At 39.3% G+C, this 14,566-nt stretch overlaps 1 protein-coding gene across 1 annotated transcript in view; it reads left to right on the top strand.

Annotated features, from left to right (window-relative positions):
* TPTE2 (transmembrane phosphoinositide 3-phosphatase and tensin homolog 2) overlaps positions 1–14,566 on the top strand; it is a 130,327-nt gene that overhangs the window by 55,997 nt on the left and 59,764 nt on the right. The window contains 4 exon segments of the mRNA XM_054529366.2: positions 1,522–1,575; positions 2,522–2,575; positions 3,156–3,209; positions 13,522–13,581. Of these exon segments, the coding sequence (XP_054385341.2) occupies positions 1,522–1,575; positions 2,522–2,575; positions 3,156–3,209; positions 13,522–13,581 (222 nt within the window).

The following is a 14,566-nucleotide window of genomic DNA, read 5'->3' as shown; positions in this document are numbered from 1 at the left end:
GAACTAATGGAATGTGGACTTGTCCCTCACCCTCCAGAGCTCGGTCCACATGTGAGGCTGGTGCCCAGACCCAACCCCAAACCCACCACCTCACTGGATGCAGCCCTTTCTTAGGCCCGCAGCTACTTGCCTACGTCTCATGGACAGCAAAGGCTAGCATGATGGGTGAAGGATGTAGGTGATGGAGGCATTCAGGAAGTCGGCCCTTAATGGGATTAGCAGGCTGACCACCTGCACAGTGGAGTTGAATTGAAAAGAAATTTACCCTCAAAAGGCTGTCACGCATTGGTCAGCTTCAGTGGTAGAGAATTCAGTTAAATTTTGAGTCACTGAGTCTTGGATAGATGTAAAATGTGTGCTACAATTATATAAAGTGTGATGTGTAGGGAAAATGGCATGGCAGATTCTAACTAACCAAACACACCTGAATTCTGTAAGGTTCAAGCAGTTTACGTGTTGAAAGTTAATTGGAACTGTTTTTCACTGAAAACGTTAAGTCTGGGAGTTACGTGTTGTCTTACTATGTATGTTTTAAGTTCTTTGGCACTGCCGTGTGTGTGAGTTGAAAGAGTGTCTTCTGGTAGACTGGCCAATGCAACATAGGAACTATAGAAATACAATTCTACATGTATAGATGTATATATGGACACACATATACACGCATTCATACCCACAACATGCAGAGAGATTGAGATTCAGGCTATTGACTCTCACGAGCATCCATGTGAACAAGGAGTTGCCTTGAGACTAGTTTGAGAGTCTTCTCAGGATGAGCTTTGTGAAGAATATTCTTTTGTTATTTGGATGGAGGCAGGAAAATGTGGAAGAACTTGCAGAGGGAGGCTTTTTATGTTAGTGTTTGTCACTTTTTGTTTCTGTGGGAATGAGACTGTACTAGCAGTGTGGATCGAGGGGGAAGCAAATCCTGCTTGGAGCCAGAAGGAGATAGCAATGGACAAAGAGTGGAGACTCCCAGGCAAAGAAGAGAACAGACGTAATAGCCCTGGAAGTGTTCCCCACCCTCCAGAGCTCTGCCACTATGTGAGGCTGACTGCCTGAGCCCATACCCATCATCACACGGGATGCAGCCCTTGCTTGATGTCTTCTGCTACTTGGCTCTAACTCTTGGGCAGGAAAGACAACTACGATTGGTGAAAAGTGAGGAGGTGATTGGAGGTGAATGAGAATAAGGAATTCAGATGGGATTATAAGAAGCAGAACTTACAAACTAAAGTTGAACTGGAATTAAATCCCCTCGAAAAAGGCTGTTACACATTGAGGTGAAGATACAGTCACTTCACCTAGATGCATCGCTATGTTCATAGCCTAAGATATTCACTGTTGGCATATAAAACCTCGTTTCTGATAAAAAAAAGTCATACCAGGTCAATTTAGTGATATAAGTACATGTGAATATTTAAAGTGTAACCAGAGAATAAGTCATAGAGTAACTGTAGCTATTTGGTGCAAAACATTTAGAGTTAGGCATCGTGTCTGTTTCTGACCATATTTGTTCTTTAGTCCCCATCCAAATGAGCTGACAGCAGACATCATTGATGGAGGCATCAAGGACATGTGAGTTATAAAAGATGTACACACAAACACACACACAAACATAACTATGACAGAGAGAGAGAGCCAGACAGAAAGAGAGATTGAGATTAGTGGGATTTAGTCTGAGGAGTGTCCACAGCAATACAGAGTGTCTTTGACACAGTTTATTTATCTTCTCACTGTATCAGGTATAGGTAAACTTCCACATTTTTACAGTTGTTTTGGAAAAAAGAGAAACAGACTACAGACGGAGGCTTCTGTCTGTTACTGTCTTGTCACCCTTAGTAAGTAGCAGGCAAATACCTTGGAAACTCAGATTTCCGTGTATGAGACCTAGCAGAGTGGGCCGAGGGAAGAGAGAATCCTGTTTGGAGTGAGGAGGAGGTAGGAGTGCTCGGGGAACTGTGCAGCCTTCAGCAGAAAGCAACAGAGCTAAGAGCCTTGGAGGTGTTCTCCACCCTCCAGAACTCTGCCACCACGGAGGCTGGTGCTCCAAACCTCAAATCACCGTCCTATTGGATTGTGCCCCTGTGTCAGACCTCTAGTTACCTGACCCTTTTTGTGGGGCATGAGGAACCACCATGCTGGGTGAACGTAAGGAGCTAATGGAGGGCCTTTTAAGCAGGACATTGAATGGAATAAGAGGGCTGACTACCTACAAACTGGAGTTGAGTTTGAAATAACTGCCACCACAAAGTCTGTCACACATTGGGACTGAGGTCATAATAAAGAGGTTTACTTAAATCGGGAAGCATTACTATTTTCCCCAGCCTAAGATTTTGGTTTTCGCCATATAAATCCTCATTTCTAATAAAGAAAAAAAGACATTCCAGGTTCCAATAGTGCTATACACATGAATAGTCAGAAATTAATTGGTTTCTGTCTAGAGTAGTGAGAGGTAATTTTTCCAGAATATAAATTCAGAATTATGTCTCCTCTCTGACTGTATTCTCTTGTCATCTGCTAGTCCACAGACAAATGAATTTAAAGGAGCAACCGAGGAGGCACCTGCGAAAGAAAGGTGGGTAATAAATAGTTAAATAAAGTCACCCATCAGCATAAGTGTGCACAGAACTATACACACACACAGGCACATGAGCAAATATATACACCCACCCATCCATCCATCCATCCATCCATCCATCCATCCATCCATCCATCTGTCCATCTATCCATCCACACTTCTCTTCACCATGCAAACTACACAAACTAATCCATGCACACGATGGAAACCTAAAATAAGGAGAAAGGAGACTGATGGACATTTGTGGAATTTACTCTCAGGAGCCTGCATGGCCATGGAGATTTGCTTTTTTTTTTTTTTTTTAACAGAGTTTCCAATTCGTCTCATTGTAGCATTTTTTAGTAACTTTGCATCCTTCTTTGGTGGAGTTGTATAAAAAGGAGCAGGTCATAGGAGAGTTGCTTCTTCCTGTTAGTATATTTGCCACCCTTAGTTCCTACTAAGCAGTTTTTTATGGGACTCAGATTTCTGACAGAGATTAATTGGTTTCTGTCTAGAGTAATAAAAGCTAATTTTCCAAAAAAGTAAATTTAGAATCGTGTCTCCTATCTGACTGTATTCTTTTATCATCCTCTAGCTCACAAACAAGTGAATTTAAAGGAGCAGCCCTGGTGTCACCTATCAGTAAAAGGTGAGTTATAAATACATGAAGACACACGTATGCATAAGAGTGCATAGAGCTATACACAAATATATCCATCCATCTTCATCCATACACACTTTTGTCAACACATTTACACAAACAAACCCATGCACAAAATGGAAACACAAAACACGGAGACAGATGGACATTTGTGGAATTTACTCTCAGGAGCCTGCATGGCCTGATACAGAGTGTTTTTTTAACAGGGTTTCCAATTCTCATTGTAGCATTTGTAGGTAACTTTGCATCCTTTTTTGATGGAGTTGCGTAAGGAGGTCAGTTCGTAGGAGAGCTGCTTCTTCCTGTTAGTGTATTTGTCACCCTCAGTTTCTAGTAGGCAATTTTTTAAGGGATTCAGGTTTCCTGAGCTTGAAACCCTACCATAGTGTTCCAAGAAAGGAGAGAATCAATCCTATTTGCAACATGGAGGAGATAGCAGCCAATAAGGAGTAGTGAAGCCCTGGGAAAAAAAGAACTGAGCTAATGGAACGTGGACTTGTCCCACACCCTCAAGAGCTCTGTCCACATGTGAGGTTGGTGCCTAGACCCAACCCAAACCCACCACCTCATTGGATGCGGCTTTCCTCAGGTGCGCAGGTACTTCACTGTGTCTCATGGGCAGGAGAGACTAGCATGATCAGTGAAAGGAAGGAGGTGGTGGAGGGTTTTCCCAGTCATGTGAAAACCTCTCCTGGAAATAAATCATAAAGGTGTAAGTAATATGGAAAACCTGATTCAAGTTAATTATAGTGTAATGCTCAAGAAACCTTGCAAAATGAATGACATTTTACAGAAGAAATAAAAGGATTGTGTTTAATCAGTGGCTGATTAAGGGAATATCTAAGTGAGAATTCTGTAGTTGCTCACTAAGCAATAGCATGTGAGTTTTGTATGTAGTATTGATTTTTAAGCCAATAAATAATTTTTTAAAAGAATTTATTTTATAGGACGTTAGAGGCATGGGCAAATTAAAATGTATTTCTATTATTATTATTATTTTTTGAGATGAAGTCTTGCTGTTGCCCAAGCTGGAGTGCAGTGGCACGATCTTGGCTCACTGTAACCTCCATCTCCCGGATTCAAGCGATTTTCCTGCCTCAGCCTCCTGAGTAGCTGGGACTGCAGTCACGTGCCACCATGCCCGACTAATTTTTTGTATTTTTGGTAGGGGTGGGGTTTCACAATATTGGCCAGGCTGGTCTTGAACTCCTGCCCTCGTGATCCACCCTCCTCAGCCTCCCAAACTGCTGGGTTTACAGTCATGAGCCACCGCGCCTGGCTAAAATGTATTTCTAATATGTACATAGGTTTAATTTATATATAATTTAATTAATCTCTGATTAACTGACCATTGATAAATGAGTCTTTGTTAATTGTTGGACTTTACTTACTGGGCTTATGTGGTAGGATTTGCATACCCTCACTTATTATATATGTATGTATTTCATATTTATGAAAAATCTACTCCTTTTGGTGCAAAAAATGTATTTGCTAATAGTGTCAAAAAAGAGAAATTCATTATATGTCTATGTACCTTTTTACTCCATCAGCACTGCCTTCAGTGAAATGACAACCGTAACACATGAACGGACCTTCCACAAAATTTGAAGTTTAAGTAAATATAAAGCTAGACCTAAACATATATATGTAAATACACACATAGACACACACAAAAGTATACATGTAGAAAAGAGAGATTCAGATTTGGGAAGTTCATTGTATGGAGCATCCATAACAATTCAGAGTGTTTTAGACACTGTTTTCTAAAGTCTTATTACTGTAGTATCTGCAGGTACCTTTCTTCGATCTAGTTGGATAAAAGAGGAATAGGTCTTAAGAGGAATGCTTCTTATTCCTATTCCATTGGTCACCCATATTTAGCAGCACCCTGAAACCTTAGGAAAATATGAGAACGTGTTCATTGTATGACACTCTACTAGAGTGAGCCAAAAGAGGCAACAGTCCTATTTGGTGCAAGGAGGAGGTAACAGTGGGCAGGGAGCTGAGGAGCTCTCAACAGAAAAGAGCAAAGCTAATAGACCCCTGGTCTCTTCGTCTGTTATCACATGATGCTACTGCCCCAAAGGTAAACCCACGATCAGATTGTATGGAGGCCCTGCCTTGGATCTGTAGTTACTTAACCCTATCTGAGGGGCAGGAAAGACATCCGTGATTGGTGAAGAGTTACTGGTGGTATTTGAACGTGAGAAGGCAGAAAATTACAAGGGCAAGCAAAGTGGGTATTTACAAACTGAAGTTGATTTTATGTAAATTTTGCCAGAAACAGTAACTTGGGGATTAGGTTTAGGAGTAAAGAAATGTATATAAACTTGATTCATTAAGTTTTTTTCACAGGCCGAAAAATTTCATTACAAACATCTAAAACCTCATTTCCAGAGAAAAATTAAATACCATGTTTCAAATAAATAACTGATTAATGTCCATTTTTCAGGGTAACTAGATTATGAATTGTAGAATAATTATTGCTAATTTGCATCAGAAAATTAAGTCTAGGATCACGTGGAGTCTTGCTACGTTCATTTTTAATCCTTTAGCTATTACTCCATTGAATTAAAAAGAGTAATGTGTGGTAGAGTCATCAATGATGCGTGAGATTTCAAAATACGGAGAGAAAGAAGAGAGGGATATATTAAGATTGGTAAAATTCACTCACAAATGAAGTAATAAAGAACTGCACTTAAATTGTGATTCATTAGATTGTTTGTTAAGGCCCAAGAGCACCTTTACATAATATAAGGTTTTCTTCCAGGAAAAAATGATATATTAATAGTAGATTCCAAATCATTGACATATACATTTTCAGAGTTCCGCCAGTTTATAAATTTAGAGCAGTTGTACATAACTTCAACCAGAAAAGTATATCTCTGAAGTCACTTGACCTGATGTGTACATTTTTAATTCTCAGCACTGGCCCGGATAAAATGACATCAGTAGTCTTTCACTACTTTGATATATCTTTGATATAACTCACCTTTCAGTGGTGGTGTCATTGAAAACTACTGATGTTATTAATTTGGGTCAGTGCTAAAGGATGTATCTACACACACACACACACACACACACACACACATATAACACACATGTATATATGTGTGTGTGTGTATATATATATACAGATATATCTTTTAGCTATATATGTAGTATATATAGATATATAAATATGTATTTGTGTGTATATAGATACACACATATCTATATACATATGTCTACATATGTGCATATTTAAATGTGTGTATATATATCTATATATACATATCTATATATAGATATATTCTTTAGCACTGACCCAAATTAATAACATCAGTAGTCATATATATATCCTTTAATATACATATGAGCATGTGTATATATGTATGTAAACATATATGTATATATCCTTTAGCATATATATGTATATATACACATATATAGTTTATATATACATATATGTGTGTGTATATGCAGGTATATCTTGTTTTATTGTGCTTTACTTTATTGCCCCTCAGATATTACTTTTTTATAAACTGAAGGTTTGTAGCAACCCTGCATTGAGCAAGTCTCCTGGTTTTATTTTTCCAACAGCATGTTCTCACTTTGTGTCTCTGTCACATTTTAATAATTCTTGCAATATTCCAAACTTTTTATTATCATATCTGTTATGGTGATCTGTGATCAGTGATCTTTGATGTTGCTATTGTAATTGTATTGGGGCAATACAAACCATGTCCATATTAAGATGACAAGCCTAATCAATGACATGTTTGTTCCGACTGCTCCACTGACTAGCCATTCCCCCATCTCTCTCCTTCTCCTTGGGCCTCCCTATTCCCTGAGACACAACAATATTGAAAGTAGGCCATTTAATAAGCCTATGATGGTCTCTGAGTGTCCTAGTGAAAGGAAGAGTCACATGGCTCTCACTTTAAACCAAAAGCTAGAAATGATTGTGAGGAAGGCTAGACTTCTTGCACCAGTTCAGCCAAGTTGTGAATGTAAAACAAAAGCAAAACAAAAAAGCCAAAAAACTTCTTGAGGAAAATTAAGACTGCTACTCCAGTGAACATACAAATGATGAGAAAGCAAAACAGTCTGATTGCTAATATGAAGAATGTTTTAGTGGTCTGGATAAAGGATCAAACCAGCCACAGCATTCCCTTAAGCCAAAGCCTAATCCAGGACAAGGCCCTCATTCTCTTCGATTCAATGAAGCCTGGGAGAGGTAAGGAAGCTGCAGAAGAAAAGCTTGAAGCTAAAAGGTTGGTTCATGAGGTTTAAGGAAAGAAGCCATCTCCATAACATAAAAGTGCAAGGTAAACAGCAAGTGCTGATGCAGAAGCAGCAGCAAGTTATCCAGAAGATCTAGCTGAGATAATTGATGAAGGTGGCCACACTAAACAACACATTTTCAATGTAGACAAGATAGCCTTTTAATGGAAGAAGATGCCATCTAGGACTTTTATATTTAGAGAGGAGATGTCAATGCATGGTTTCAAATCTTCAAAGCACAGGCCAATTCTCTTGTTAGGGGCTAATGAAGCTGGTGACTTTAAGTTGAATCCAACAATCATTGACTATTCTGAAAATCCTAGGGCCCTTAGGAATTATGCTAAATCAAGCAAGATGGGTGACTAGAGATGCCTGGTGCTCATCTCCCCTACGAGAAAGAACCTAGGCAAGAAATACACATCTAAGATTTGATTAGAGTATCAGAGGGATAGTCCTGGAGTGCAGCAAAGGAGTGGAGATGCATCTGTGGTGACTGGAAGTTGCCACAGCATGGAAGCACTCAGCCTGTGCAGCCCCTTCTGCCCCATCTGGATTGAATTGGCCCAGAGACAGGAGGGACTTCTCATTGCAGGGTGAAGGTAAGCAGAAGATCCCTGCCACCCCGCTGCCATCACAAACACAAAGTCTTTACAACAGGAGAATCTCACAGTCTTTGCAAGCCCTGAGGCCAGTTTGGAGTACTGCCAAGAATTGACACAGCTGCATGTCCTGGACTAGGAGTACAAGGTGAAGACTTCCCACCCCCAGAGACTTAAGCTGCAGTAACACAGCACCTTCAGACCAGAGTCATCTCTTGAGTGTGCCCTCCTCTGGGGGCCAGTAGCCACTGTGCCTCTCCAGCGCTGGAGCTTTATCTTCAGTACACCAAGCCCACATGGGTGGGTTAAAGCCACAATCCCAGCTGTGTGGAGGTTGGTCCTAGGACTGGCTGTAACTCAAGTAATGCAGAGCAGGGAAATCAACCCCCACCACCACACTTCCAGACAGAGGAATAATCTGCAGTCCCATCCAGGGTAAACTCACTCTTAAGACAGCCAAACCACTACATGCCCTCTCCCAAGTGGGAGAGGCTCCTAAGCCTCTGAGCAGCTGATACACCCCCAGGTCAACAGAGTGACTATGAGCCCATGCTCAGGACCTGAGAAACAGCCTTGCAGGCCCCATCCACCACAGACATGCTCCTGGCCTGCCCAGGAGCCCTCTGCCTTTAATAAGGGCCTGAGAAACAGTCCCACAGGCTGCCCCCAGTAGGCACACCACCGAGTGGGCCTTGCACCTGTGTCTCAGACCTGAGAGACAAGCAGCTGTGTATGCCCAAGTCTCAGGGCCGAGAAACAACCCTGGGAGCTTACTCTGGCCAGCAGACTGTCAGGCCAACTAAGCAGCCACATACCTATGCCCCAGCTTGAGGAACAGCCCTTTAGGCCACCCCCCACAGAAACACTCCCAGGCCAACTAAGCAGCTGTGCAACCTTTCATGAGCCTGAGAAACAGTCCTGTGTCCATTCCCAGAAGATGCACCTCCAGACCAGCCAGTCAGCCATGAATGCCCATGTCCTGGACCTAAGAAAGAGCCCCATGGGCTACTCCCAGAAGACATGCCCCTAGGCCAGCCGAGCAGCCTCGTGTCCACATCCTGGCTCATAGAAGCAGTCCCCTGGGCTTCCCCTGGCAGGCACCACCCAGGCCAGCTGAGCAGCAGTGTGCCCACATTCTGAGCTAGAATAGCTCTGTGGACTACCCCCAGCAGACACACATCCAGGACAGCTGAGAAATCATTTGACTATGTCCCAGGCCTGAGAAACACCCCCTCTTGGCCAGCCCTGGCAAGGATATCTTCAGTCCAGCTTAGCAGCTATGCAGCTATATATTTGGCCCATGAGTTTCCCCCAGCAGACTGGCCCCAGGCCAGATGAGCAGCTGTGTACCCACATACCAGGTATGGGAAACAGCCCTTCAGGCCACTCCTGGAGTGCATGCTTCCAGGCCAGGCAAACAGCTGCCAGCATCCTGGGCCTGAGAAACTGTCCTGCAAGGCACATCTGGCAGGCATGCCCTGGTTGAGCAACTGCACCCCCATGCTCCTGGCTAGAGTGACAGGACCATGGCCAGCTGCATAAAGCCATACTCCAAGTTTTCTGACCCACTGTATGCCTGCACACACCCCTACCCTGAGAAATAGCCCAGTGAGCCCACTCCTGGCAAGGCTGCACCACCATCACCACAAACTTCCTTAGCCTAGGCCACTGAGTAACTTGGAAATGTTACTAGTGTGGATCACAGCTGAATAAACTACATGGAGACTACACTTACTGCATCCATGTAGAACCAAGGCCAGTATACCCCAATGAACTGACATCCAAGACCCATTCATACAAATAAATTCATACAAGTAAACCTACTCCATAAAATTGGAAAAGGTGACTTTTTCACCAGATGCATAGAAATCAATTTAGAAACACAGCAACCGTGAAAATGCAAGAAAACATGTCATCTACAAAGGGAAATAATAATTATCCAGTAATAGAACCCAATCATAAACATATGAAATGACAGAAAAAAGAATAATCTTAAGGAAACTCAGTGAGATATAAGGTAATACAGATAGACAAGTCAATGAAATCAGGAAAACATGATTTTAAAGAGAAATTCAGTAAAGATACAGATATCATAAAAATAACCAAACAGAAGCCCTAAGAACTAAACAGTTCAATAGATGAAATGAAAAAATACAATCAATGGCTTTACAGACAAGAACAAGCAGAAGAAATAATTTCTGAACTTGAAGACAAGTCTTTTGAAATAACACAGGCAGGCAAAAAAGGATAAAAAAGAATGAAAAAAGCCTACAGGATTTATGGGACACCATTAATTTGATCAAATATTCATATTATGGGCATTCCAGAAGGAAAAGTGAAGAGAAAATATGAGGAAAACATATTTAATAAAATGAGAGCATAAAACTTCCTAACTCTTGAGAGAGAGCTAGACATCTAGTTCCAGAAAGATCAAAGAACCCCAAATACATTCAACCCAGACATTATAGTCAAATTGTGAAAAATCAAAGACAAAGATTTTTTAAAATAGCAAGAGAAAAGCAACACACTTATAATGGAATCCACATTAGACTAACAGCTGATTTCTCAGCAGAAACCTTAGGCTAGAAGAGAATGGGATGATATATTCGAAGTTCTGAAAGAAAAAAAATCTTTCAACCAAGAATATTATACCCAGCACAGCTATCCTTTACAAATGAAGAAGACATAAAATCTGTCATAGATAAACAAAAACCAAGATAATTCATCAACACTAGACCAGCCTTACAAGAAATGCCCAAGGGAGTCTTACATCTGGAAGTAAAAAGATGATAACCACCATCATAAAAACATGCAAAACTTTAAAAGTCACTGTTAGAGTCAATACATAAAGGAGAAAGAGAAAGGAATGAAACCTTATCACTACAGAAAACTACCCAACTTCAAAAGTAAACAGGAAGAAAGGAATAAAACATATACAAAACAACCAGAAAACAATAAAACGTTGGAAGTAACTCCTCACCTACCAACAATAACTTTGAATGTTAATAGATTAAATACCCCATGAAGGATATAGACTTACTGAATGGATTAAAAAATAAGACCCGACTATATTTTATCTAAAAGAAACCCACCTTACTGGTAAAGAAACACATAGACTGATAATGAAGGGATGGAAAAAGATATTCTATGCAAATGGAAGCCAAAAGTGAGCAGGAATAGCTATACTTGTATCAGACAAAACAGAGTTCAAGTTAAAAACCATAAAAATTGACAAACAAAATTATTATATAGTAATAAAGTGTTCAATTTGGTAAGAAATATAATTGTAATATGTGTATAATTGTAAATATGTATGCACTCAAATACCAGAGCACCTAGATATATAAAGCGAATATTACTAGATCTAAAGAGGGAGATAGACCCCATTACCATAAAAGTTGGGCACTTCCGTATCCCACTTTCAGCATTGGACAAATCATCTAGACAGAAAATCAACAAAGAAACATCAGACTTAAATTCCACCATAGACCAAATGGACATAAGTAACAAACATACAGAACACCTCACCCAACAGCTGCAGAATACACATTCTTTTCATCAGCATATGAAACATTATCCAAGATAGACCATATGTTAGGCTACAAAACAAGTCTCAACAAATTTTTAAAAATTGAAATTCTATCAGGTATCTTATCTTACCACAATGGAATAAAACTAGACATTCATAACAAGAGGAACATTCAAAACTATACAGACATATGGAAATTAAACAACATGCCCTTGAGTTACAATGAGTGAAGAAAGAAATTAAGAATGAAATTTAAGAATTCTTTGAAACAAATGTAACTAGAAACACAATATACCAAAACAGGGGACACAGCAAAAGCAGTTATTAAGAAGTATGTTTTTAGCTTCATCCGTGTCCCTACAAAGGACATGAACTCATCATTTTTTCAGCAAACTATTGCAAGGACAAAACACCAAACATCGCATGTTCTCACTCATAGGTGGGAATTGAACAATGAGAACACTTGGACACAGGAAGGGGGACATCACACACTGGGGCCTGTTGTTGGGTAGGGGGAGGGGGGAGGGATAGCATTAGGAGATATACCTAATGTAAACGGCGAGTTAATGGGCGCAGCACACCAACATGGCACATGTATACATATGTAACAAACCTGCACATTGTGCACATGTACCCTAGAACTTAAAGTATAAAAAAAAAAAAGAAGTATGTTTTTAGCAATAAATGCCTGGATCAAAAAAACTAGAAAACTTTCAAATAAACCACTGAACAATTCTACCTCAAGAAACTGGAACAGTAAGAACAAACCAAACCCCAAATTATTAAAAGGAAATAAATAATGAAGACCAAACAGAAATAAACAAATTTGAGGCAAAAATTACAAAAGGTTAACAACAAAAAGCAGGTTTAAAAAATATCAACAAACCATTAGCTAGACTAATTAAGAAAAAGGGAAGACCCAAATAAGTAAAATCAGAAACAAAAAAAGAGACCTCATAACAGATATGACAGAAATAAAAAGAATTATTAAAGACTATTATGAGCAACTCTACAATAAATTTGAAAACCTAGAGGAGGTGGACAAAATCCTTGACCCATACGACCTACCAAGACTAAACCAAGAAGAAATAGAAAACCTGAACAGACCAAAAATAAGTAATGAGATTGAATCAGTAATAAAAAGGCTTTCAACAAAGTGCAGGACCTGATGGCTTCACCACTTAATCCTCACTTGTGAAAAGAAGAGTCATTTGCTATAGCAAACTTCATTGTTGGCCTGTTTTAAGAAACTGCCTCAGCCACTCCAACCATTGGCAACCACCACTCTGATCAGTCAGCAGCCATGAACATGGAGGCAATGCCCTCCACCAGCAAAAAGACTATGACTTGCTAAAGGCTCAGGTGATCATTAGCATTTTTTAACCAATAAAGTAGTTTTTAATTAAGGTATGTACATAAGTTTTTTGAACATAATGCCATTGCAAACTTAACAGGCTACAGTGTAGGGTAAACATAACTTTTATATGCACAGGGGAACCAAAACATTTGTGTGAGTTGCTTAATGCAGTTTTTGCTTTATTGCAGTGGTCTGGAATGAAACCTACAATGTCTTTGAGATACGTGTATACACGTATTATTTATATATTATATATCTGTATACATATTCTTTTATATATCTTTATATACATATATAGAGAAAGAGACAGAGAGAGAAAAGAAGATAAAAATATGCAAAATTCAGTGTTAGGAGTATCCATGAGGAAAGAGTTTCTGGTTAATGATTGTAATTTTCTTTCTTAAATATTAGGTCTTCCAGTGAGCTAAGTCATGTTTACTATATTCTTTAGATTCATGGGATTCTTGTTATTCAAATATATTTTTCATCACTATTTTGTGTAGCAAATATCTAATGATATATTTTTGCATTTTTTTTTGGTGGCTAAAGTATGTTAGAACGACTTTCCAAGTTTGAAGTTGAAGATGCTGAAAATGTTGCTTCATATGAGTAAGTCAGTTTGAAGTATGAAAGGAGGGAGCCATTGATGGATCTCTTACCTTTAGTGAAATAGGGCTTCTGCTGAGGCAAGAAGGAAAAAGGGAAACTATGGAAAGATATCAAAATGTATGGGTGGGAGGGTACACCGTATTTACTCCAGTTGAATTCTTAGACAAGTATTATTTTGAAAAAAAAATTCCATCCATTCAGAAATAAATGTTCTTCTAGCTTGAAAATGTAAAAAGTATTCTTAGAGGAAATTAATTCCATTAAAAGTTTTTTTTTTTGAAAAAAACAGGAATGCAGAATGCTACTTAACTCATCAATAGTGAACGTTTCTCATTTTTACTGGATATGGTGTGATTCCCAATTTTGTAGATTTTGCCTATGAGCAAATAGTATTGATAGCAAAAGCAAACATGTTTTGCTAACTAAAGACCTCCTTATGCTCATTGGGATTTTATTCTTATTTGTTTCTAATCTCACTAGAGTACTTCCTGTTGCACTGACCTGAAGGCATTTTATCATGTACTTACTGTAATGAAACAATACATTCTTAAACTGGCTTGTGTCTGAACTGCAGACATATTCAGGAGATTTTTCTTCTGCTTCTTTCTTGCCCAGTCGTATAACCATTCTCCAGCTTGTGTCAATGCTGGAGAGGAAGTACTGCCATAGAGGAAGTTAACTCACCATGGTTGTAAGCTGTTGGTGTCTAAACAAAGATCGGAAACAAAGAGGGCAAATACAAATAGTTTTTCAAATTACCCTGAATTTGCCACTGAATTAAACTGTGTGTCTGCAAATTAGCTATACATTTTCTGTAATGGAGCTGCCCAGGGCTGAAACAAAATTAGACAGATTAAGCAAGGCAAGCATTTCCTTCTTTCCCTGCTCCAAACAAAATAAAGCAGGTTTTCATTTTATTTTATTTTTAAATTACAAAGTCTCATTACATAGATATAGGAGGAATTTGCAGTAGTCCCTGTGAGAA

The sequence above is a fragment of the Pongo abelii genome, chromosome 14 (assembly GCF_028885655.2).
Source record: "Pongo abelii isolate AG06213 chromosome 14, NHGRI_mPonAbe1-v2.0_pri, whole genome shotgun sequence".
NCBI classification, from domain to species: Eukaryota; Metazoa; Chordata; class Mammalia; order Primates; family Hominidae; genus Pongo; species Pongo abelii.
The sequence above is the reverse complement of the archived record's forward strand: the minus strand, read 5'-3'. Positions and strand labels throughout refer to the sequence as shown.